Source organism: Lissotriton vulgaris, chromosome 8, assembly GCF_964263255.1.
Source record: "Lissotriton vulgaris chromosome 8, aLisVul1.2, whole genome shotgun sequence".
NCBI lineage: Eukaryota > Metazoa > Chordata > Amphibia > Caudata > Salamandridae > Lissotriton > Lissotriton vulgaris.
Genome location: NC_141696.1, coordinates 645,193,815 through 645,221,115, shown reverse-complemented (window position 1 = coordinate 645,221,115; position 27,301 = coordinate 645,193,815). Strand labels below are relative to the sequence as shown.

At 45.4% G+C, this 27,301-nt stretch overlaps 1 protein-coding gene across 1 annotated transcript in view; it reads left to right on the top strand.

Moving 5' to 3' along the window:
• Positions 1-27,301, top strand: part of NFKBIZ (NFKB inhibitor zeta) — a 520,270-nt gene that overhangs the window by 361,964 nt on the left and 131,005 nt on the right. Inside the window, exons 9-11 of the mRNA XM_086934523.1 lie at positions 8,030-8,199; positions 8,644-8,754; positions 8,846-9,013. Of these exons, the coding sequence (XP_086790649.1) occupies positions 8,030-8,199; positions 8,644-8,754; positions 8,846-9,013 (449 nt within the window). The remainder of the gene's footprint in view (positions 1-8,029; positions 8,200-8,643; positions 8,755-8,845; positions 9,014-27,301) is intronic.

Genomic DNA, 27,301 nt, shown 5'->3' with positions numbered 1-27,301 from the left:
GAGACTTACTACTGCCATGGGACGATTGGTTTGTATTCCATCAATGTTTGTCACCTGGTATGTGGCACCAGGTAAAAGTTGCTTAGAGGGGACTATGCAGTCAGCCACCATGGTGATGCTAGCCCCTGTGTCTCTAAAGGCCTCAATTTTCAAACCATTGATGATGGGTTCCTGTCTATATTTGCTCAAGGTATTTGGGCAATCAGAGAAATTGGCAAACCCCATGCCAGTCTCATAGACAAGATCATTTGGTGATGGGGACCTGGATAGGCCAGGGTCCACCTGTGCTCCAAAGGTAAACCCACCCAGATTCCTGGGGGTGCTCCCACTTCCTGGGGTATTACTGCTGACAGTAACAGGAGGTGTTGGAGCTGGCTTTGGAGGTATATTTTCTTTATTGCTATTCTTTGGACAACAGCTGTCTGATTTCCAATGGCCAGTCTGTTTACAGACATGGCAGTATAGCTTTTTCTGAACAGATGTGTCTTGGGACCCACCCCCATCCTTGGAGTTTTGGGGTCCTGGGGAAGTATTTTCTTTATTTTTATCCCCACCCTTATCTTGAGGCTTGGTAGACTCCTTCTTCTGGTCATTGCCCTGATTCTTAGGCCTAATCCTGGTTCTGACCCATTTATCTGCCCTCTTTCCCAATTCTTGGGGAGAGGTCAAATCTTAGTCCACCAGGTGCTCGTGTAAGAGCTGGTTCTGACAATTACTTAGGATCTGCTCCCTCATAATCAAATTATACAATCCTGTGAAGTCATGTACTTTGCTGCCCTGTAGCCAACCCTCCAGAGCCTTAGTAGCACAATCTACAAAATCACTCCAGTCCTGTGTCTGTGTCTTCTGGGTGTCTCTGAACTTCAACCTGTACTGTTCAGTGGTTAAGCCAAACCCATCTATTAGAGCACTCTTCAGGACTTTGTAGTTTTTAGCATCCTCATGTCTGACAGTGAGGAGCTTATCTCTCCCTTTCTCAGAAAAGGAGTACCATACGATTGCTGCCCACTGTTCTTCAGGAACCTGCTGTACCATGCAGGCTCTCAAGAGCAGTTATCCACTTGTGGATGTCATCCCCTTCTGTGTAGGGGGCACAATCTTTGTCAGGTTTCTAGTATTATAGGACCTGTCTTTCTCTCTAGGAATATTGTTGCTGCCACCAGTGGCATCTAAGCCACAACATTTCTGTTCCCCTGCTAAAGCAAGTTTAGCTTGGGCCAGGGCTAACTCTTTCCGCTCTATCTGGAGTTCTACAGCTCTCATCCTGGCCCTTTGTTCTCTTCTCTTGGGGGAAGTCATTCCCCTTTGAGAGTTTCTTGGGACACTAGAAATGTGCGAATCCACTGAGGGAGATCTCACCCTTCTATTGCCTGAGGGAACTAGGTTATAGGATCTGTGGAGGTGCTGGCCCTCTCCATCCCCATGTAGGTCCAAGTTGGCTCGGCTAAGCCTCCCCACTGGGACCTGGGTATCCCCTTGATCATGATCTGACACATTACCATCTGATTCTTGGTCCACCTCATTCTCTGGGTTGTTCTAATTCTCTGGGGGATCTACTCCATCTCCTGCATCTAAGAGAACTGCACTCGCCTTAGCTAGGTCATCCGTGTCCAGGATGGCTATTGGGGAAGGAATGGTGGGGTTGTGACCCCTTTTTAGCCCTCTTGCAATGCATAAGGCACTCAAGTCTTTATGGCTAAGTTTGTCATAGCTGGAAGTTGCCTTGGCAAGGTCAACTGTCACAGGTGCAGAGCCTGTAGCTCCTCCTGTGCCAGACATGACTGCTAGTGAGGTGCAAGTGGTACACTTACCTACACTAAGTGTTTTCCTACTGTACCTTGTTAGTGAGTTGTAGGCAGGGTGTGCTAATCCCTTTAATCTACAACTACTAAGTTCAGTAGAACTTAAATATGCTAAGCTTTTGTTTATATGTACCTAAGGTACTTGATGTGATCTTTCAATTTGATAAAAAGATTGCAATGGTAAAACAGCAAGCTCAAACCCGCACTGCTGCACACCAATGTGAGAAGTTGGCCTGATATACGTTTCCAATTCTGGGACCACCTTGTATCAGTCCAAACAATCCCTTATGGTGTCTGGTTGTAAGTCAACCTTATAGACCAGCTATCCTAGGGGTAGCATGGACTAAGCAGCCTGAAAGGCTAAACTCTAGAGGTCGTGTTAAGCGAGCTGTTTTACCAATCACAATCCGGTAATATCAAATGAAAGGACACCACACAAGTATATATTATAAAAATATATGTATTTATTACTAGAATAATCCCCAGTACTCTTTATGAGCAAAGGGGCACACGCATTTAAACAAAAGCACAGTTAAACATATAAAAGTTGCACAATTATGGATGAACCATATATTAAGAAAGTGGTATAAGAGATACCAATCGAACAGTGGTTAGGCCTAGGGCCTAGGGAATCGCTGGGAGCAGTCGGGACTAGCAATGCTGAAGTCGGGAAAAGCCCGCGGGATTCGGGTGCAGCGCCTAAAGCACACGCATGCACCAATGCAAAGTCAATGGTGCGTAAAAGTTACTGTTAAAGGAGACTTCCGCTTAACCTAGAAGGATGAAACTTGAGACACATACACTAGAGGTGTGTACCAGTGTGGGAACACCGGCGTTGCTGAGTTACCTCACCCACAGAAAGCGGGTGCATAGGGTCGAAGTTGTGTCGGGTTTCGTCACGCAGGTTGTTGGTGCTTGAAGCTGAAGATGCTGCAGGCGTTGTGAAGAAGTGTCCGGCGTGATCCAAGGGTGGATCGGAGTTGTAGAGTACCTGAAAGCAGAGGGGACAAAGTCTGGGCCACTTAGCAGTGACCAGGGTGGAACCAGGACGGAGCCAGGCAATGTCGGGCGCAATCAGGTGGTTGTCGAGGAGCTTCTCTCCGCTGCCACGTGGGCTCTAGGGCATCTGCGACGTCAAGGAGCAGGTCACGAGCTGTCCCATGAAGGCTCTCGCTGTCGGCTTCAGAATTGGAGCAAACAACACTTGGCAAGAGCAATCCACGCAGGACTGGAAGATTGCTTCTCACTCGGACCAGGAGGGTCAGAGCGGGTGCTCCTTTTCAGAGGAGCGGGTGCAAGTCTGGAGCAACCAGAATCACAAGTTAGATTTCGTAGATCGCCGGCACAGGGGCCAAAAGCCAACGGGCAAGTGACCGGGCCAAAGCGTTGAGCCAAAAGAAGCAGAAGGGCCCCACGCAGCACTCGGTGAGTGTAGAGGGGTGAGCTTCGGTGCAAAAGTGGCTCAGGGCTGGGGCTTCTCAAACCCCGATGTACAGCTTCGAGGGTCACTCGTGAGCTGCACGGTCAGCGTTTCGTGGTCTTTCCAAGATGGCGGGCCCCACGCTTCCGGTCGCCTCCACGGGTCTCAGCTCTGCAGGAACTGTAGATCGGGCTGTTGGAAAGCAGGCACGCTTGGTCTTGTCGATCTGTCGCTCGAGTTCCGGCGGGAACTGCAACAAAGCAAACGTCGAGGTGCTGGATGGTGCCTGTTTGCACAGGGTGGTCACTCCTTGACCACAAGGGAGATTCTTCAGTCTTCTACATCGAGTGGGATGTCGAAGGGTCCAGAGTTTCGTTTCATATGCTTCATCAGGATAATCTGAGTGCGTTGGCACTGCTCCCATTCTTATACCAATCTAGGGGGCTGGATTACCTGCCTGGTCCCCTCCTATGGGTGGGACCCAGGAAGGGGGTGGTCGAGGGGATAGTATTCCAAATCGTATGACACCTTACACGACATGTTTTGATAAAGCCAAACCAAAGTTAACATATAACCGCGAGGATAATAATGCACTTAATAGTATATGGTATGGCATTATCCCAGAACAGCTTAGGGAATTGGTCCCGAAAGCTGCAGACAGGGGCAACTCATGCTAGAGCACCATCTCACATAAAACTACGCACTCTGCCTCCAGGATTGTTAAGGCCTGCCATAGGAGTGGCTTATAGGTTTATGTGTCCAGATAGGTTTAGATATAGGCATACTATATCTAAGCAAGGGGTGATTACACCACCTTGCCCCAGCTGAGTGATCAGCCAGTTGTGTCAATTTTGGATAGCCAGCCAGGGGTGGCAAAAGATATGCTGCAGCCCCTGATAGGCCTTGGATGCACCTATGCCCTGGGCACCTATAGTGCTCTGTACAGGGGCTGATAAGGTGACCCAAGCCAATTTAGTTATGCACCTAGGGCACATGGAATCCATTTTACAGAGAGAGCAGATAGCCTGGGGCCCTGATTAGCAGGGAACCAGGCCAACTAAGTCGAAAACCAGATAAACACAAGGCAAAAAATCTGGGGTAACCATTGTCAGGTATCCACCTTCCTACAGTTCAATACACACATCAGACAATTCAAACATTGCACGACTTGGGGTTCACCATCAACTACACCAAGTCGCACCTGCAACCCTCTCACATAGATCAGTATCTAGGGCCAAATACGTCTATGGCGCTAGCATATCCCAGTCCAGCAAGGATACAGAGCATTCAAGTCTTAGTCACAGCTTTTCAACGGCAACAATCTCTGCAAGCCAGAGTATTCATGAGACTAATAGGCATGATGGCATCTTGCATCTTCATAGTACCATATGCAAGACTGCAAATGCGCCTGTTACAGGAATGTCTAGCGCAACAGTGTAACCAGGCTCAAGGTCAACTAACAGACCTGGTGTTGGTGGACAGCCGCACACATCGCTCTCTGCAGTAGTGGAACACCAAAAACTTGACAAAAGGGTGGCCGTTCCTCGAACCTGTTCCACAACTATTGCTCACAGCAGACGCATCCCTCACAGGATGGGGAGCCCATCTCCTACATCATACAACTCAAGGACAATGGAACAGTCAACAAAAATTATTCCATATCAACCATCCAGAGCTGCTAGCAAAATTCTTAGCCCTCAAAACATTCCAAGTACAGAACAAAGCTGTCTTGATCCGGACGGACAACATGACAGCCATGTATTATATACAAAAACAGGGGGGACACTCTCTACAACTGTCCCAGCTTGCACAGAACATCTGGAGATGGGCCATTCCACAGAATATATATCTGTTGGCAGAGCACCTTCCAGGAGTTCACAATCAGATAGCAGATCTGTTGAGTCGGCAGACACAACACATTCATGAATGGGAACTACATGCGCAGGTTCTTCAACCATTTTTTCACAAGTGGGGTCATCCAGACATAGATCTGTTCGCCAAACAGGAAAATGCAAATTGCCCAGCCTTTGCCGCCAGGTTTCCACACCCGCTGTCCAAGGGCAATGCGATATGGATGAACTGGTCAGGCAGATTTGCGTACGCTTTTACGCCACTCCCACTAATACCATTAGTAGTACGCAAGCTCCGACAACAGTCTCTCAAACTAATCCTAGTAGCTCCCACATGGGCACGCCAGCTGTGGTTCACCACACTGCTAGAACTATCTCTACTTCCACACCAAAAGTTGCGACTGACTCCATCCCTGCTCACGCAGAACCATGGAGACATCCGACATCCAGACCCAAATCAACTGAATCTGGCGATCTGGCTCCTGAGGTCTTAGAGTTTGGTTATCTTAACCTACCACCAGACTGTATGAACATTATTAAGGAGGCCAGTAGACCTACTACCAGAGCTTGTTATGCTGCTAAATGGAAGAGATTTGCCATTTATTGCAACAATAACCAAATTGATCCCCTGGATGCTTCCATCCAGAATATTATTTGTTACCTTTTACATTTACAAAGGTGTAACTTGGCAAATTCATCCATACGCCTGCACCTTGCAGCAATTGCAGCATAATTACAAAATAGACATCTGTCTCTTTTCAGAGTACCTGCAATTAAAGCATTTATGGAAGGATTAAAAAGAATCATCCCACCCAGGTTGCCACCTTCTCCAGTATCTAACCTAAACGTTGTCCTTACAAGGCTCATGGGACCACCTTTTGAGCCTTTACATAAATGTGAACTGCAATTCCTCACGTGGAAAACAGCTATCCTTATTGCTATCACCTCTCTTGGAAGAGTAAGTGAGATACAAGCATTTACTACACAAGAACCATTTTTACAACTACATTGTTACATGGTGGTTTTAAGAAGTATTCCAAAATTCCTTCCAAAAGTCATAACTCCTTTTCATTTACACCAATCTGTAGAATTACCTGTGTTTTTCCAAAACCTAGACTCTGTGGCAGAAAGGGCTCTACACAAATTAGATGTTAAAAGAGCTCTTCTCTATTATATAGATAGGACTAAGTCTTTTCGAAAAACAAAACAACTGTTTGTGTCTTTCTCTCCACCTCATAAAGGCAACCCCATCTCTAAAGGTGGGATTGCCTGGTGGATTGTAAAATGTATACAAATATGCTTTCAAAAAGCAAAACGTACCTTAACAGTTCCTCCTAGAGCACATTCAACACGCAAACTAGGAGCCTCTATGGCTTTCTTAGGAAACATCCCCCTAGAGGACATATGCAAGGCAGCAACATGGTCTACAACACACACACCTTCACTAAACACTACTGTGTTGATGTGCAAGCCAAGCAGCAAGCTGCAGTAGGCCAAGCTGTCCTTAAAACTCTTTCAAAACTACTGCAACAGATGCAGGTGACCACCGCTAGGGGAGACACTGCTGTACAATCAATGCTAAGTGTACAATCTGCAGCTCATATGCCTCGAACGGAAAATGCTACTTACCAGTATGCATCTGTTCTTAGCATGTAGAGCTGCAGAGTTGTACACGCCCTCCCGCCTCCCCGAGACCTGTATCTGTTCCAGTTTTTATCTTACATAGATGCACATGCATGGACATCTTTTGTCTTTACTTCTACTAACTCCATAATTTCCCATCATGGCGAAAACCAATCTAAGGATGGAGCCGATGCCCATCGTCCAAGGGAGGAGTCACCAATCTCGTGACTACAAAGACTTCTTCCAAGACGACAACATGCAATCATCCGAGCCCAACACCAGGTGGCGATCTAATGCTAAGTGTACAACTCTGCAGCTCTACATGCCAAGAACAGATGCATACTGGTAAATAGTATTTTCCTTCCCTTCATAGGATAACATTGACTGTATTTCTTGGAAAAGTTTTTAAGTTTGAAAACCTAAATAAATTCTTTAAACTAGTGCTATTCAACCAAAACGCTTTTACATACCTGTGTACAGAAATGTCCCAGAGTACTATCCAGGTGTACTACTCTGAGTAAGAAAAGGAATCTAAAAAGTAACTTACCTGGTATTTTAGTGGAAAGCCCATTCAAGTCTATGTACTATATTTACAAAGTATTGCATTTCTCTGCAACCATACTGTAAATCAAAACAAAGTGCATATACATTTACAATTGAAACTGTTCATAAACTGCATTACTACTGTAAAGTAATTATTGCCTACCTCTGCCAGGCTTGCTTGGTTCTAGAAAATAAAATAACTAAAAGAATATTTTTTTATACAAAACCAATTGGTCTGAGGTTTAGTCTTTGAGTGTGTGAATTAATTTGCTGACTGAGTGTGTACAACAAATGCTTAACACTGTCCTCTGATACTGCCTTACTACTCGACCAGACTACCACAAATAGAGAGTGAGGCGCTATCTTACTTTACCTCTGCCTACCTTTGGGGTTCCACTGGACTCTGTACACACTATACCTCACTTTGGTATAGTATATACAGAGCCAGCTTCCTACAGTATGTAGTTGAGACCTCATTTCAATCCAGTGTTGTTGCTACCTGTTTTGATGGCACAGAGTGACAAAATAATTTCCTTACATGGTTGAGATGTTGTTGCTACACAATTGTAAAAAGTGTTAGTAGCAGATTCCATGCCCTTATGTAACAGCAGATATTTGTTTTTTCCTCTTGACCGTCTTTATTATATTTTAATGCAAAACATTGTTTTCACTGCAATTCCTTTTAGCCTCTATGCATTATGAAGATTGTGTATAGCCTCAGAAGTTATTGTTCTTTTAGAATGTCTGCAAAAAAGTTACTTAGGTTCTTGTTCTGTATTTTTTTTTTTAAGGCATAACGGCTTTGCACTGTGCAGTAATGTCCCACAACGCTGCTATTCATGAGATTCCACGGAGCCTCCAGCCGCATTTACCGGAGGCTCAGGACCTTATTTTGAAAAGCAAGCATCTGATAGATACAATCCGATGTTTGATCCAGATGGGAGCATCAGTTGAAACCAGAGTAGGTTCAGTTCACCTCTAAGCGCTCATTAAAATAAATATAAAAAATAAGTACACCAGAAAAATATATCCTTAACATGGTATGATCCAGCATGTTTGTGAGCTTTTCTCATCAGTGAACGCTTTTGACTTGTCTGCTGTGTTAACTTAATTTTTCTTTTGCATAGCTGTTAGTTACTATACAATTCATCAGAACATTTATTTGGCATTGCAGTCCTCAGTAGTGAATATGATATTAAAAGGAGTGCCACTTTTTTTCAATGATCGCGTTGACCTGTCATAAAATTAAAAATAACTTGTGAAACGGTCGCAAATGCTGTTGCTTTTGTCTAAACCTAAAATAATCACTTAAGCTTTCTGCATACTCTGATCTTCTCATACACATTGTATGACAAACCTTCTGTGATGCTACTTGCGCCTAATTAGAAATGTCTATCTTTCATAGGATCTTAAGAGTGGTCGATCTGCGCTGCATTTGGCTGCTGAAGAGTCAAATATCGAACTACTTCGTTTATTTTTGGACTTGCCGAATTCCATGACTTTTGTGAATGCTAAGGTAATGTTGTTTGCCAGTCAGCAACTAAGAAGTAAGAGGTATATTGATTGAAACAATTTCTTATTGTCCTGATTTTTCTCCAATTTTCCAGGCATATAATGGTAATACTGCTCTTCATGTGGTTGCTAGTCTGCATCATCAGTTAACTCAGTTAGATGCTGTCCGTCTGCTGATGAGAAAGGGAGCTGATCCAAGTATGAGAAATCTTGAAAATGAACAGCCAATTCATCTGGTGGCAGAAGGACCTCTGGGTGAACAGGTGATGTGAAAATATATCTCAGAATGTTAAATGTATGTTTAGTCAGTCTTCTGGACCGAGCCTGCAGCCTTTATCTCTAACTGAGGATCTCCATTGTTTTTTTTAAAGCAACCAACGCCCCTTTTGCACCCGACCGCTCCTGTGCCACTGGGTGTGCAGCTTTGGTGCTTTTTGGCATCCCAGCGCTGTTTGAAACAAGACTGGGGAAATTCCAGCAGATGAGCTTAGGGAAACAGCCATGTTTTCAGTCTTTTTTTAAAGGTCCTTTTGTTCTTGATCATTCGCAGCTCTGGGTCCATACTGTTCCGCAGCTTGGGTACCAGGTGTTTGAATAACCTCCCACCCAATTTCGATCTTTTGATTCTGGTGGTGTGGATCAGAAAATCTTATCCTGATCTGAGATGGCGACTTGCTATGTACTGAAAAATCAGTTCTCGTACCACCGCGGGTCCTGTCCCGTGCATAGCTCTGAGCCAGTCAGAGGAACTTGAATTTGATCCTGGCTTGGACCAGCAGCCAGTGTAGCTCCTTAAGGGAGGCTCTAACTGACTCATGCCTGGGTAATTTCAGAAGCAGTCGGACTGCTGCATTCTGTACCACCTGCAGTCTGTGACATATTTGGGGGACCTCAAGTATAAGGAGTTGCCGTAGTCAAGCCTTGACACCACCAAGGCTTGAACCACTGTCTTCCTTGAGTTTTCTGGGAGCAGGCTCAGAATTTTCCTGATCATTCAGAGCATCCAGAAGCAGATGCTTGCCAATTTTTTTGCTTGGATCTCCATTGTTAGGTTCTGGTCCAGCCACATCCCAAGATTTATTATGGACTTTTTTGGGGGAGGCAGTTTACCCCATTTAGCTGGCCTGGGGATCTCCGAGCATGGGCTGAAGTTGCTGCCTAGGATCATAAGCTCGATTTTATCCCTGTTCAGCTTAAGGCTGTAGTCTGGTCTCCAGGAGCCAATCTTTTCAAGGCAGGGAGCTAGTTGTCCATGGTCTGAGTTGATGGAGTCAGAGATTGAGACCACTAGTTGTGTGTCATCGGCGTATGACACAATGGAGAGGCCAATCTCCTGTACTTTGTGGGCTACTGGGCTTTTGTATATATTAAAGAGGGTCGGACTCGGGGAAGATCCCTGGGGGACCCCTCATGGGTCTGAGAAGTAGTCTGAAAAGATTCGGCCTCCATGCATTGGAAAGAGCTACCATCCAGGAAAGAGGCCAGCCATTTGATGGCTGTACCCCAGATTCCAATTCCCTTTAGTCTGTTGACCAGTACGGCGTGGTCTACCGTGTCAATTGCCATGCTGAGATCCAGTAGCATGATTGCAGTGGCTCTTCCCTGGTCTAAAATGCTTTTTTAGTTTTTAGGTGAGAACAAGTAAGTCTGACTCAGTGCTGTGTTTTGGTCGAAATCCCATATGTGTCTGATGTATGATACCATTGTGTTCTAGGAATTGCTAGATAGTGCGATTCACATGTTTCTTGGCGATCTTACCCAGGATGGGAAGTAATGAGATCGGACGGTAGTTTGCCAGAGAGGCGGGATCAAGTTGTTTTTTTCTCAATAGAGGTTTTACAATGCATGCTTCCACTCTTTAGGTACTGTACCACTTTCCAGATATAGGGAAATGAGGTGGGAGAGTTGGGTTAGGACACCTTTCCCACCATGGGCAAGAATATGGGGTGGAGCCGGATCTAGAAGGGACCCTGATTTGATTTTCTGTAGCAGGTTCCCAACCTCCTCCTCACTCAGTTTGGGGAAAGTGAGCAGGGGGGGGGAGAGGGCAGGTGCTGTTCTATATTCCTGGGAGGTTCAGGGGGGTGGGGATGTTGGGGGGCTTAGGTGATTGTTGATGCAAGGCTGATGTTAAGGTGGAGTGTTCAGTTCAGTTCATAATGCTTTATTCGATAAGATCATATCATAAAAGCATCACATTTTATAAAAGACATTTACATAAGAACAAATTTAAATAGATCATTCGCTCCAAGTCTCTTAAATTTAAAAAGCAAGAAGGGTAAAATGACAATTTACAATTAAAATTTAGCCATGCTATAAAATGAAGATTAAACATTTTGTGTTAGCCTTTTAGCTCTAACCAGGTGTAACGTTACTTGTTGTAGTATATAATGTCTGGCTTCAATTCAATTCAAACAAGCTTTATTCGAATTTTGATTTAAAATCATAAAATCACATTTTTAGAAATTTTTAAAAATAGACAAATTACAGTCCATACTATACAAAATAGGCTTGATTGATATCTAAAAAAGAAACCATCTTCGGTCCTCTGAAAATTATTAAAAAACAGGAAAATTACATTAATAATGTTTTATCAAACAGAGCCAGTTACAGGGAACTTCTAACTTTTATGACAGCTTTTAAAAAACATGAGACAGCATAAATAACATGTTCATCTCCTAGTTGTAGAAGTTTCACGAATGCTGATCTACATGTACGAATCCCCCAGGACTTAAGGATTGGTAACAAAAACTTCTTTCTGGGATTCATGTAAAATTTGCAGAATAGCGCGTAGTGAATGTTCGATTGGGATGAACTCTTGTCACAGGGGCAAATTAATTTGGCAGCAGACCAATCGTTAGTAGTTGGTAGAGTGACCATACGAAAAAAGATACCCAATCTGAAGCGTGTCAACAACATGCGGGAGTAAGGGCTCTGGACCAGGACAAGGTACGATTGCAATCCCTCAAAAGTTGTAATTTCCTGGAATCTGAGCACAGTATTTTTAGATTTTTCATGATTCCATCTGATGGTATCAAAGTGAGTGGCCACCATATTTTTCAGTGAGGATCTAGTAACCCCTTCTAAGGTGGTAGGCTTGTCAAAGAACTCTGGATGGCCTATTTCAATGAACAAGTTTCTCACATAATATAACCAGCTGATATTAGCTACCCCATACAATGTCAGGCAGTCGCTGATTAGGTCTCTGTTCAACGTGGTTTCTTTCGTAACCCAAACCTTATGCCATAACAGGATAGGGGACATCCTAATGATATCGCTAATATAGGTGACCCCCGCTTCAATATGTGTCATGTAAGTTGATGTAGATTTTGATACACCCAGTAGGTAACGGATAAACTGGTTTTCGCAACATTGTAAGGTCTGGGGACTCTCGATTCCCCATAATCCTGCACCATACGTGGCAGTAGATACACACGTTGCGTTGTATATGTGTAATAATTCTTTGACGGGTTTACCGCCAATTTTTACAGAAAAATGTATTAGGGCACCTATGGTCAGAGTAAGAGCCAACTTCCTAGCTGCTATTGCAGCCTGCCAGCCACCCCGCCTATCGAACATTACTCCCAGATAACAAAACCTGTCAGCTGTTCCAATTCTTTGGTCTTCTAAGAATGTGGGGCAGGGGACCCTCCTTAATTTTGCTGCACAGGGCATGGTGTAAGTTTCAGAAATATTCACCCTTAGGCCTCTGTTCCTCATGAAGTCCGTAAATTTTTTCACTGCCCTCTGTAGTCCGAGCCTTGTTTGTGACATTAATGCCGCATCGTCGGCGTATAATAGGATGGGCACCGGGGACCCGTTTATAGAAGGGTAGTCATATGATAAGTCTGTTAGATGTTGCCCGATGGAATTAATATAAAAGGTAAATAACAGCGGTGCTAATATGCAACCTTGTCTAACCCCTCTCAGTATGGGAAATTTATCTGAACATTCTCCTTGTTGACCGAACTTCACTCTGGCGCCTGCATCCTTATATAGTTCTTTTATAAAAGTGATGATTTGGTCATCGATGCCAATATCACGAAGTGTTAGCCAGAGGAGCTCGTGGTCGACACAATCAAATGCGGAGCTTAGATCGATAAAGGTGATATAAAGTGTTCCGCATTTGGCCTGGGTATATTTGGAGATGAGTAAAGAGCGGTTTAAACATTGTTTGATCGTCCCTTTCCCTGTTCTAAACCCATATTGCAACTTAGATGGTGATGGTGATCCTCCTCCCAGGATTGAATTCTGTTCAAGATTATTCTGCCCGCCACTTTCATAAAGGCATCCAAAAGAGAGATTTGCCTATAACAGGTAGGGTCATTTCTATTACCTTTCTTGAAGATTGGGACCACGATGGCATCGGGCCAAGTAGAAATGAACCCACACTGATTGGCCTTATTTAAAACGTTCGTAAGCAAAGGGGCCCACAGATCCAACTCAGCCTTATAAACATTGATTGGGATGCAGTCAGGACCTGGTGCCTTGCCTGGTGCACTTTCTTTATTGGCCACGAGTACCTCTTGACAACTGAATGTTATATCCATGGGGAATGGGTTGCAATAGCTAGGATCACTTGAGGTGCCAGTGGGTGTACTTGGTGAAGGTAAGTTCGCCCCTACTATCGATACAGTTGTTTAAAATGAGTGACCCATGTATCACCAGTTATCGCAACATCTATGGTATTTCCAACCGGGTTTTGCAGGAATGAGGAATTGACCGCTTTCCAGAAAGCGGTATTGTCTCTCCGACGAGAAGCCTCAATCAAGGACGCCCTGGCCTCTTTTTTCAAAACAGATTTTCTCTTCTTAATAGACAGTTTATATGACCTTCTAGCTTGGCGGATTGTATCTGGGTTTTTGGGTATACCCTGCAGGGCCTTTTTTAAGTTTTTTAAGGCTTTTGTGCAGTTGCTATCGAACCATCCTTTCGAATTGTTGTTACCGCATTTTGATGTTCTAAACAGAAGATTCTTTATTGCTACTTGGATTTTCGAAAATGCGGTCAGCATAACATCAGAGTCCTCGTTATCTCCCAAGCACCGCAAAAAGTCGCCAAGAGAAGATGATAATAAATTTTTCAAAAACCCGGCGGGTTCAACCCTTTCCCATTTGATGACATAACCATTTCTTGCCGTCAAATTAATCTTTGGTTTATAGGAACAGGTGCCTAATTCTCTACTTGGTGCCCCCCTGAGTTTTACAGTAAGTGTTATAGGATAGTGGTCACTAAGTAAAACTTTTCCTATTTCCCAGTTATTTACAAACCTTGCCGGCGAAGGGGTCATCAGGATGAAATCTATGATAGAGTTACTACCACGACCGTTAAAGGTTGGTTGGAAAGGGACAGGCGGTGAGCATAACTCATTTGCAAAAGACAAGTCGAAGTGAAAGGCGATATTATTGAGGAGATTACCTGTCTTTGTGTTGGTAAAATGTGTGGGACAATCTTCCCCATATTCTGCCAGGCCGCACAAACCTGTAGCATGGTGGGGACAGATGGTACAGTTGAAGTCACCAACCCAAATTATCACCTTTTCACCTGGTATTTTTTCTTCAAGCGAGTTTAGGCTAGTCATAAGAGTACAGAGAGTGGGCTCTATCATGTTGCTGGGCACGTTGTTGTAAAAATTAACTAAAATAATATTGTGCGCAAAGCCCCATCTAAACACCAAAATGGGTTTTGCCTGTCAATCCAGATCTTCAAGGCCCGACAAAGTGTTATATCTATTATTTGAAGGAATTTGCCAGAGTGGTGCATATGCAGGGAGAGGAACAGGGACAGGATCTGCGTATCCCCCCCAAAACCTGGGTAGCCTATTAGCGGGACTAGGATTGTGCCATCTAGGTCGCCTTATAATTGGGTTTATATTAAATAAGGAAGGGACGCGGGCATGGTGTAAGGAATTATTAAATGTGTCTCCACCGCGCCAAGATGAGACCAGCGGCTGAGGGTAGAAATAACTCCAATCCCTTGTTGAAATGCCATTTGATCCCCGGGCCTCGTACCAATCAGTAATATGGGTAACCACCCTGTGGTCTCTGAAATTAATGACAACTACATCCCCAGATAGATCTTTAGGTCTTTGTCCCACCCAGGACAACCTTCTCACGTTCACTCTCTCCTTCTAGGTGAGGGGGCAGTGGCATGTTATTTCTAAGCCAGTGAATTACCTTATTCTTTAAGTCTAGGTTGCCTTCCCTCTTACCTTCCATAAGTTTGGGGACCCCTGTGAGGACAATTACAAAAGGGGCTGAATCAGGGGGTAGGTCTAAGTGATGATGGGTTTTGTTGCCATGTTTCTCAAAAGAGCGGACTATCCAACTTTGAAATGTTGGATTTAGGTTTAGAAGATGGATTTATTTTATGGGTGCTATCGAGTGACTTTGTCCTGGTTTTCTTTCAGCTTCGTTACCCTAACGGGACTTTTGCTGCCCTTAATAATTTGTGCATGTCCTGGGGGAAGTAATTTATCCCCTGTCTGTGCTTCTCTATCAATATTATGTGCCAATTGTTGTGTTGATTTTGGAGATGTTGGCCTCATGGATTGTGGGATTGTAGGCTTATTCGTATCTGCTTCCTTATGGCCAGTGAGATTTACAGATGGTACAGTGGCTGGGAGTGCCGGTACAGGCTTCGCCAGATCCTTTATTAGCCCTGTGTTTGTACTAATTGCCTGCTCAAGAATCCCCAGCCAGTGCTCTATTCTTTTTAGTATCTCTATTAATGGTAAGGGATCTAAATAGATGTTCCATACTTCCCATTAATTCAGTAATCGATGTTTCTTGTAACAGACAGTGTGGTAAGTTGGCTGAGCCTGGTGTAGTAACTGCATTATATGGGGGGGGGCTTTGGGGGATTTACCAGAGTCTGTGTGAATAGTCTTATTTCTCTGTAATCCACTCCCCCTCTTTCTCCTTTTTCTTGATGGCGAGCCTTGTACTGTAGGTGGCTTTGATTTTTTGGCCTTTTTTGGGATAACCTCTACAACTGGGGATGATGCCTGAACTAGTGCTTCAACTTCTGGGATCGTATTACTAGGGGAGTCTGAAACACTTATGCAGTTCATTAGTCCCATCGGGTGAGGGGGTTGTGTCTCAGAGGAGTATTGGGATGCTGTCATTAGTAGAAATATCAATGTCCTCATTATCAATGTGAAGGCTTGTGTGTGGGCTCGTGTGTGGAGGGTTAACTTGCTTTTTCGGGCCCAAGGACGAGCGATTATTTTTCATAAACTCAATTGAGCGGCGTTGCTCAGCCCGTCGCTCAGCAAGTATACTTTCCTTATCCTTCTCCACAGAGCCCCTGATAAGATAATTGTCAAGTGTTCCTCTATTTACTCCTCCTGCCGACGTTGATGATCCTTTCATAAGACTTGTGGCCATGGTTCCGAAGGGCAATGTGTAACACACTTGACCATAAGAGTAATGTCAATCATAAATATGGATAGACAGTAGTTATATAAGGTTTAGACCTGACAGTGATGAATGTCAACTTACTGGAATATACCGCAAGCTGCCCTAGCCGAAATATCAGAGTATAGGCCCAGCCCGGCCTCCTCTGGCCTCTGAGGGCCACAGAGGGCCCGCCCTTTGCCCGGCTTGTCCCGCGCACGTCCCGCGACGCGGTAGTATCAACGATGTTTAAAGCGCCAGCGGGCGCGTGCTGGTGTGGGCGTGGTCCGCAAAGGCTTCTGGGGATTGTAGTTTCCCCCACTCGGTGGCCGCGCTCGATGACAAGAGCAGCAGCGGCGGCGGGGGGAAACCTGTGAAGCAACCAAGTCTCAGCAGGGCAAGTTTGAACCTTCCACTCTCAATGTCCCAGTAAATAAAACGGAGGATGTTTTCTGCCTTGCTCTTAAAAAATTAGACTAGCTCATTGAATCTCTCTTTTGAGCACTGGGAGGTGTTTGTGCCCGAGTCGATAGTAGAGAGGGACTTTACCATTTTAAACAACTCTTTAAAAGAGTTGGAGGACTTCTCGATTTTTCCTTCGAAGAAGGCAGCTTGTGCTTTCCTAATTTCCTTATGATATTGCTGGGTAGCTAATTTGTAGGCTATTTTAAGCTTGGGTCACACGTTTTTCTCCACAAATCTTTTCAGTTTACAAATTCTACTTTCCAAACATGTGAAATGCATGTTATGCCATGAAACCCTGCCTTAGGACTTGCTAGGCCTGCCATTGGGGTGGCAGATATCTAAGGTGAGGAATATACAGTTGGAGTATCAACTGGAAAGCACTCACCGAAGGTAAGTAACTTGTTCGCCTGGACCTAATTTTCTTGATCCCGGTTGTTTTGTATGGTATCGTACTAATAAAGAGCTACAGCACTGTGCTTTGAATTTTAAAGCGGCTTTGTAATTTAGGATTGTGCTAGCTAAACCTGTGCTTAAAGACTTTGCTTTATAAATGCAAAAGGCTCAATTCAATAGCACTGTGGTAAGCTTGGACAGATGCACCATGTGTGCTGACCAAGAGAACTGGCTGTAGGGTGCATGATCTTGCTCGAGACTGGTGAGCAGGCATCCAGATGCGTGCATCATTGTAAGGCACGTTGTTATGGTCTACAGATTGGAGCGTGGATACAAAACCATAGTTCACAGGCTGACACTGCTCTGTCCATTAGGAGATGCAACAACCTAGTGCTTTTGAACAATCATACCCTATCACGTCCATCTCAAAGTTAGTGCTGGCAAGATGGATTGTTAGACTCAATCAACCAATACATCTTTGTTCAACTTATTCGCCTATGTTATGGCAAATGCACACTGTTTGACATCCCCAGAGCACATTTCACTCTCATGAAAAGGAACTATGCTGTTTTGGGTAATATCCCTCTACAAGGCTGCTACCTAGACTCTTATCCTGGACACTAGTGGTAGGTTAGTTTTAAGGGGGCATCTCTAAGATGCCCTCTGTGTGCATTTTTCATAAAATCTGACACTGGCATCAGTGTGGGTTTAATGTGCTGAGAAGTTTGATACCAAACTTCTCAGTTTTCAGTGTAGCCATTATGGTGCTGTGGCGTTTGTAATGACAAACTCCCAGCACCATATACGCTTAATGGCAGCACTGCACTTACACTGTTTAAGAATGGACTTAGACACTGCAGGGGTACAGGGCTTATGCTCTTGTACCCTCACCACTGGTAGGGTGCACCGAGGTAGAGGGGTGACAGATCTATGCTAGGGCAGTGGGTTGTAGGCATTGCACCAGGAATGTGTGCCATGTCGACTCTTCACTTTGTTCTGCAACAAAACACGCAGCCTGCAAAGGCAGTGTGTGAGTCTAATGATATAGGACCTCTAAGGGTGGCACAATAAGTGCTGCAGCCCTCAGAGTCCTACTCTGGTCACCGTGCCATGGGTACCTGTGGTACAATTTACATGGGGCTGACCTGTGGCCAGAGATGTCAATTGGGTTTAGGCTTCAATGCAGTTTTAGGGAAAGAACATAGGCCCTGGGTACCTGATTAGCTGGAGCCCAGGGCTCACTCAGTCAAAGCACATCAACAAAAAGTGAGGGCAACCATGCAGAAAGAGGGCACTTTCTCACACCTCTCAAGTTTAAATCCTCGTACGCACTACCACAAATGAAATGTTAGTATTATCTACCTTGCCTCTGTGCACCAATCTGGGACCCACTGGACTCTCTGCAGTGTACTTTGTTTTAGTAAACTATATAGAGAACCAGCTTCCTACATAACCCCAGTCACAGACCCACCCAAAGGCTCACGCACCCATTCACAGTCATGCACTCACTCACAGACCCAGTCAGACTCATGCACCACTCTCACTCACACCCACTCAGACTCACACACCCATTTACAGACCCACTCAGACACATATTGTATTGTAATTGCATTTATATAGAGCTTACTACCCCTGACGAGGCGTCAAAGCGATTTTTCGGCGAGTAGCTTGCTACTCCGGGACCCATAGAGGATTAGTATAGTGAAACATGCAAGTACATTTTAACTGGTGGATAGGTTAGTCAGTTATTTGGATTTGGAATGATAGCAGAAGGATAGAGGAGGAAAAAGGTTTGTATTTATATAGCGCTTGTTACCCCTGATGGGGTATTGACGCACGCTATTCAGGAAGCCCATAAAGGATTAGTGGTGAACTAATATGGTGAAATATGAAGTAATTTCAGTGGTGGATATTAGTCAGTTATTTGAAGTGAGAAGGATAGCGGAGGGATAAAAGGGAAAGAAAGGTTTGCATTCATATAGCACTTGTTACCCCTGAAGGGTGTTGAAGGGCTATTCTGGCGAGTAGCACGCCACTCCGGAACCCATAAAGGATTAGTGTTGAAAATTAGTATAGTAAAATGTGAAGTCATTTGGGTAGTGGATATGTTATTCAGTTATTTGGGTAGAGAGGGTAGGTGGCGGGATGGAAGAGGGAAAGAGGTTTGTATTTATATAGCGCCTGCTACCCCTGATTGGGTTTTGAAACACAAGTAGCATGCTACTCTGGAACCCATCAGGATTGGTGTTGAATTAGTATGGTGAAACATGAAAGTAATTTTAGTGGTGGCTATTTTAGTCAGTTGTTTGAATTGAGAAGGGTTGGGGAGGGGTAGAAAAGAGGCAAGAGTTTAGAAAGGTTTGCTTTAGGGGATCGGTATAGTAAAAGAGGTGTCAGATGATACAAGGAGGGGTAGATTAGGAGAGAGTCTAGAAAGAGTTATTTTGGGGGTCATAGTAGTGGTATGGGGTTTGGGATAAATGAGTGGATGTAGAGGATAGATTGATAGATGTATAGGCTGAGAAATAGGGTAGTGCATTTAAAATGCTAAATTAGAAGAAAGTGATAAATATATAGATCCATAACATTGAAAGTATATAGATGCACTAGCGGCCCACCCCAACGTTGTCCGGGGATGAAAATGAAAGTCCCGAAAGTTGATTTTTACCTGTGTAGTTGAGCAGTGCATACACGGTAACGCTAGGTGTCCATTGCAGCCGAACATGTGCCCCTGCTTGTCCAGCCAGTGTGAGGAAGCGCCACAGTGACTTTGTTTTAGCCCCGCTGCTACGCCGAATTGCCTCAGCACCCGCCTCTGCACCCGAGCAATTTTGGGAACATCTGTGTCTGCTCCAGCCGCGAACGTGTTTGTCGGCTGTAGCGCCACTTAGACGCCCCACATGGCGTCAACGGCCAACGCAGACAACAATGCCAAATGCAACGCCCACTCGTTTTGGAACGCTACTCCCACCCAGAACGCTTCTCGCAAGCGGTGGAATCCAGCTTGCTTGTGACGAATGCCGCGCCCATCGCTGTATGCACATGCCCCCAGCACAATGCACACGCCCACAACGGACTACTCAGAATGCTTCTTGCAAGCGGTATAATCCAGCAGGGTTTTGACAAATGCTACGCCCATCGCTCTATGCACACGCCCCCAGCACAACGCACACAACGGACTACGTTTCCCCTAACGTTCTTTTCCCCTTATAATGTATATGGTGGGCTGCTGTATAGCCTATGTCCATCTGCTGATACTGTGTTTTTCAATGCTGTATTGAGTGTTCCGACTGGCGCTGTGGTTCCTGAGCTTACCCGCCTCAAAGGTTTGGGCTCTCTTTTTAATATTAGTATGGATAAAGGAGGTAAGTATATTGGGCAGCATTTCTGGCCCTGGTCCTGGTCAGTCTCGAACAGGCTCAAACAGGCAACTACCCTTATCTTCTCCGCCCTTAACAGGCTTAAACAGGCAACAGCCCTAGTCCACTCTGCCCTTAATAGGCTCAAACCGCAACTGCCCTTGTCCTCTCCGCCCTTAGCCTCAACACCCTGGCTCAGACACCCTAACCCTGGCCTTTTATAGCTCTAGTAATCAGGTGACCCCTTAAGCCAATGTGAACCCTAGCCCTAACACTATCCAATCACAACACTAGCCCAAAATCTAGAACCAATAGGAGACCGGGACATTACAGCCAATCTTAGCTCTAGTCCAAGCACCCAATCAGTTAAAAAACCCTGATCTCTATGTCCAATAGAGGCCCTAGCCCTACCAGTAGTCCCAAACCAAGTCCAAGCAACCAATGGCACAGGAAGCCCTAGTTCCTACTTCAAATAGAAAGCCTAACCCTACTCTTAGTCCCACAACTAGTCCAGCAACCAATTACACCAGAAGCCCTAATCGCTACTTCCAATTAAAGGTCTAACCCTAGCCCTAGTCCCACCCTATTCCCAACACCCAATAACATAGGAAGCCCTAGTCACTACTTCCAATATAAATCCTAACCCTAGCCCCAACCCTACATTGATTGAATCACAGACCCAGAAACCAATCAGAACCCTCAAATACCCAACCAATGAGGACACTATTACTAATCCAATAGAAACACCAGATACAACCACCAATCGGTGTACACCTGCACCAACCACCAGCAGACCATATAAGGTCCTAGCGACCTCAGACAAGTTTTGCTGGCCAGGGAGTTGAAAGATGCTTGCCCCAGTATTGGAACTTTCATAGATTCCCATGCTTTTATATAATTTCCCGTCGTCGGAATGGGAGTCTCGGTAACAAAATAACATAGCAGTAGGTGCAAAAGAGAAAGAAAAAGGCCTAGGCCTCATTCCCTTTTGTAGCATATCCACCTGTTTTTGTAAGAGACCAAAATAAGCATCAGCCTATCAGAAGAGCCTCCCCCCATAGAACCCTCCTGAAGGAAACTCAGAGCCTCAGATTTTCTACTGCATGTTGTGTTTAGGGAGTCTCCTTTGAGCTCTGCTCAATCTTTACTCTTTTCAGAAGTTTTCTTCGGGATTTCTCTTCAGAATTGTTGGCTGTCCCTTCCAGGATGTCTGATAAGGAGAAGGCCCTTTTCAAGCCATGTTCCACCTGTGGCAAGAAAAGATTGTTTGTTGAGGATAAGCATAAAGATTGTACTTATTGCCTCTATCCTGATCATAAGGCAGCGGACTGCAAGATCTGCCGCACCTTTTCTACCAAGACCCTCCAAGATCGTGAGGGTAGGCTTCTTACCTGGCTCCAGAAGTTGAAGTCCAGAAAAGACACTGCCTCCAGTGACAGTGAAGACTCTTCTTCAGCCTCATCTACAAGAAGGTAAGTCAAAAGGGGTAGGGTTTCCCCTTCTCCTTCTATGGAGCGTCCATCTAAGGCCTCAAAATTGACCACCAGAGAGTCTGAGAGCCAGGGTCGATCGAATCTCCTCACCATGGTGAAAAGGAGAGGGAAGGGCCATCTACACCTTCTGGGATGAAGACTGATCCAGCCTTCAAAAGACCTTCTTCTCAGTCTTCTGGGAAGTCTGACAGAAGTTCCAAGTCGTTGACGACGCAGATGAAGGCTTCGTCGACGAAGGCGATGAAGCCTAAGCTTAAAATCGTACAGTCGACGGGTCCGTCCACGGTACAATCGACGTCGGAGACGACAGTCATCAACAACAGATTTAGCGACGTCGACGAAGATGTCGACGGCAGCGACGAAGAAGAGTTTGTCGACGGTGGTGACGACGACAGTGTCGGCGTCGAGGGCTTCGACAACAACATTGACGATGACGACAGCAGGAGCGTTGAGTGTCTCGTCGTAGACTACGTCGTCAACACCCATCTCGTCGACTATTGTTCGTTCATCGACGAAGTCTACTCCGTCGACGACGCCGATGGCGGCAGTATTACCAGCTCCATCGTCACCGGAAAGAATTACTATTTCTATGAGACAAATTACACCGGACATGACGTCTTCTAGGAGAGTTACCCCCTTGCCTCCAGCTTTGGTGTTAGAGGAGGATGATGACGAATCAGAGGATGACGATCAGGACTCATATAGTTATGCAAACAGTCCATCTCAGCTTCTGGTTAAATGCCAGGAAACTGATTCCGAAGAGGAGTACCAGCAGGAATGTGGGTATCTTCATTCTGCCCAGCCACAACAGTATTCGAGGCAAGACATGGTGTCTGTACCATCTTCTCTCTTGCTGGATCTCCAAAACATTCTGCAGGATTACAAATCTAGATGTTCACAGCCTGCTGCTGTTCCGACTACGCAAGCCCTGCCTGTCCCTGCGGCTCAGGTGACATCTCAGCCGCAGACACCGGTTCCACAGGTACATTCGATACCACTGGACACTCCTGATGATTCCTCGGATGAGGATCAAAACTTTGATGGCAGACCTGATGTCATCCCAGACCCAGCTTCACCATGTCCGGATCCGGTGGACTCCCCGCCAGCAGATATAGGGGGTTCCATAAGCTGATGCAGAGAGCGGCTGGCAGATTCAAGCTACGAATGCTTTCTGTTGTCACCGCATGTTTTTTATGACTTTAAAGAGCCTTATAAAAAGACTACTAGATCTATCCCTATCCCATGTTTGAGATGAAGGCCTTAAGGCAATGAAAAATCCAGCGACGGTGGTCCCTGTTCTACCGTGCCTCGACAAAAAATACAAAGCACCTGACGATGGTCCGGCGTCTTTGACTGGACACCCAAAACCGGACTCGGAAATTTCACAAGCGGCACAAAGGAAGTCACGCAACCCTTCAGCTCCTTTGACAACTCCTCTAGATAAAGAAGGTAGGAGGTTAGAGAACGCCGGGAAGAGGTTCTCTTCAATGGCTAGTCTTTTGGTGCGGGCAGCAAATGCCTTTGCAATATTGGGCAGGTACGATCGCCAACTATGGTGTGACGTTTCGCCACATTTGGATCAACTTCCTCCAGAATCAAAAACAGAGGTGAAGAAGATTTTACAAGAAGGGGAAGCAACGTCAATTGAAATTATAGACTGTGCCACGGACATCGCCACAACAGCTTTTCATTCATTGGCTGGTGCTGCAGTCCTTCGTCGCCAGGGATGGCTCAAGGCTACTTGGTTCAGACCCGAAATCCAGAATAAGATCCTGGATCTACCTTTCGATGGAGAGGCATTATTTGGAAAGTTTATAGATGACACTCTCCAGGATATTAAAAAGGACACTGAGACAGCTAAGTCTCTGGGTACCTTTCAGTACCATAAAGCTCCATTCAGAGGATCCAGAGGCAAGAGTACCACGTACAGAGGCTCTTACCAGCAGCAACGGTACTCATTGTATGGCTCAGGTTTGCAACAGTACCGCCAGCCTTATCCGCAAAGACTAGGCCAGTCCTTGAATTTCTCAAGATCTAATAATAGAGGAAAGCAAACTCGCCAAGGACGTGAAACGTCCAAGAGACAATAGCGGCCTCCTGGCTCCTCCTATTGTGCCCACCTCCGCAAAATCATCATCAGTAGGAGGCAGGGTGTCTCAATACCTACAGAATTGGTCCAAGATAACATCAGACCGTTGGGTGCTAAACATCATTTGAAAGGGCCATACTTTGGAATTTACACAAATCCCACCATCCAAGCCCCCGGCCGCCATCCCATCGAAACATCTGCGTCTTCTGCGGCTCGAAGTTCATCAGATGCTCCTGAAAGATGCTATAGAGCCGGTCCCCTCCGCCCAAAGAGAAGGATTCTTTCCCAGGTTCTTCATTATAAGGAAGACGCTCGAGAAATGGAGCCCCATTTTAAATCTCAGGGAGCTCAACACCTATCTCATCTCCCTATCTTTCCGGATGGTCTCACTTCAAGAAATACTACGTCTCATCAATCCAGGGGATTTCATGGCCACGCTCTATCTCGAAGATGCGTACTTTCACATACCGATTCACCCAGCACACAGAAGGTTTCTGTGATTTACAGTAGCCAAGAGCCACTTTCAATTCAAAGTTTTACCCTTTGGTCTTCGCTCATCCCCAAGAATCTTCACAAAGGTGCTGGCAACAGTGGCAGCGTTTCTACGGAGGAATCCCTTTCAAGTCTTCCCTTACCTGGACGACTGGTTGCTGAAGGCTCCGTCCAGGGAGGCCGTGAGGGAAGTGGTTGATGCATGTAGAAACCTGTTTCAGAATTTGGGTCTCACTCTAAACAAAGAGAAGTCCTCTCTGGTTCCGTCCAAGACTGCATGCTTCCTGGGGGCCATCTTGGACTCTAATCTCAAAAAAGCTTTCCCAACCTTGGAGAGGCAGGAAAAACTGAAAACCATAGCGCTAACCTTAAGAAGAAGGTGTCTTTCAGTACGCCGTTACAAATCTCTTCTAGGAGTGATTTCTTCATGCATTCCTCTAATTCCACGCTGCAGATTGAGGATGCCTCCCCTTCAGGAGCAGCTGGACATCCAGTGGAGACATTCACGGTTGGTTAGACGACAAAGTGACCATCACCTCGGCAATGAGAAAAGCTGCCTTGTGGTGGACAAAGCAGGAGAACTTGTCCCAAGGTCTATCCTTCGTAAACAATCCGTCTCCTCAGGTAGTGACTACGGATGAGTCATTGGACGGCTGGGGGGCAGTACTGCAGGATCTGAATGTCAGTGGACATTGGTCACCTCAGAACCGTCTGCTTCACATCAATCTCTTAGAACTCAGGGCAATCAAACTGGCTCTTCAAGCTTTTCTCCCTCGACTAGGAGGTTCGAAGGTTCTCATCTGGACGGGCAACACCATGGCCATGCATTACATAAACAAGGAAGGAGGAACCAGGTCTCTCCCGTTATCTCAGGAAGCTCAAGAAATCTGGGAATGGGCGATTCTTCACGGGATTTCACTGTAAGCGGAACATCTGCCGGGGATCTTAAACGAAAATGCCGACAGACTAAGCAGGCTATCCTCAGTCAGTCACGAGTGGGAACTGAACCAGCGAGTTCTGGACAAGGTTTTACAACAGTGTGGCAAGCCTGCAATAAATTATTTGCCACACCGACCAACAAGAAATGCCGGTCTTATGCAAGCAGGCTTCACCATCAATGATCATTGAGGAATGCACTTTCGATAGCCTGGTCAGGGACATTTGTTTACGCCTTTCCCCCCCATTCCAATGATCCCGAGACTTATCAGGAAAATCAAGGTGGAGCCATGCAAGATGATCTTGATAGCCCCTGCTTGGCCGAGACAGTTCTGGTTTACGGAACTCCATCTGTTGTCGCTTGTTCCTCCTCTTCCCTTGCGAACCATTCCGGACCTTCTCACAATGTCCGAGGGGCAAATTTGGCATCCGAATCCAGCTTCATTGCACCCAACAGCATGGATCCTGAGCAGCAAGAAATTATGAACTTTCCCATCTCAAATGTTCTCTCCCAGGCTAGAGCTCCTTCCACGAATAAGACTTACCGTTTCAAATGGAAAAGATTTTGCATTTGGTGCAGGAAAGAAGGTGTTGACCCTTTCTCTTCTCAACCTCATCAACTTCTGCCTTATCTTTTGTCCTTAGCTAAGACCGGGCTGGCCCATTCATTCATAAAAGTTCACTTGGCAGCGATTTCCCGGTACAGACATTCTGCGTCTGGACTTTCTCTTTGGTCTTCTAGGATAATTAAACAGTTTCTTAAAGGATTGTTCTGTGTCTATCCCCCGGTGAGGCCTCCGCCTCCTACTTGGTAACTGAATTTGGTTCTCGCACAACTGATGAAAGACCCATTTGAACCAATACATCAAACGGACATGAAATTCCTTTCATGGAAATTGGCTCTCCTTCTTGCCCTCAACGGCAAGACGCATTGGGGAGTTGCCGGCTCTCACAATTCAGGAACCGTTTCTCCAATTCAAAAGGAATACAGTAATCTTAAGAACTAACCCGAGGTTCATACCTAAGTTGCCCTCTGACTTTCACTTGAATGAGACAGTTATTCTTAAATCTTTCTTTCCTCACCCTTCCACACCAGCGGAGAGGTCACTGCATTCTCTGGATGTACAACAGTGCTTAACATTTTATTTGGATTGCACCAATGGATTCCGTAAATATTCCCAATTGTTAATTGCTTTTGGTGGTCCTCGCAAGGGCCTCCCTCTTTCAAAACAAAGTATTGCGAGATGGATTTCCAGTGCCATTCTCCATTGCCGTTCGACAGCGGGTAAGCCGCTGACCAAGAGAATTAGGGCTTCTTCGACAGCTCTCTTCGCTCGGAGTGCACATCAGACATTTGCAGGGCTACGACTTGGAGCAGCGTACACACCTTTACAAAGCATTACTGCTTGGAATCCTTGACACAGTAGAACACGGCTGTGGGCCAGGCAGTCCTGAGGAACCTCTTCCACTAATTGGTGAGCTTTCCTTTCTATCCCACCTTCCTTTTTTCTGCACATTTTGTATCTTCATGTAATGATGGCTATTGCAATGTATGTTTATGCCACAAAATGTGTTTTATTGCATAACGGTTGCTACTCTGATACAAAAGCATGGGAATCTATGAAAGTTCCAATGCGCCCACCCACCTCCACGAGGAAAGCTCAGCCTTCAGCAGATATGGTGACTTACACAAAGGCTACGAAAATCTGAGGCTCTGAGGTTCCTTCAGGAGGGTTCTATGGGGTGAGGCTCTTCTGATTGGCTGATGCTTAGCTTGGTCTCTTTTACAAAAAGAGGTGATATGCAACAAAAGGAATGAGGCCTAGGCCTTTTTCTTTCTCTTTTGTACCTACTGCTATGTTATTTTGTTACCGAGACTCCCCTTCCGACGACGGGGAATGATACAAAAGCATGGGAGTCTATGAAA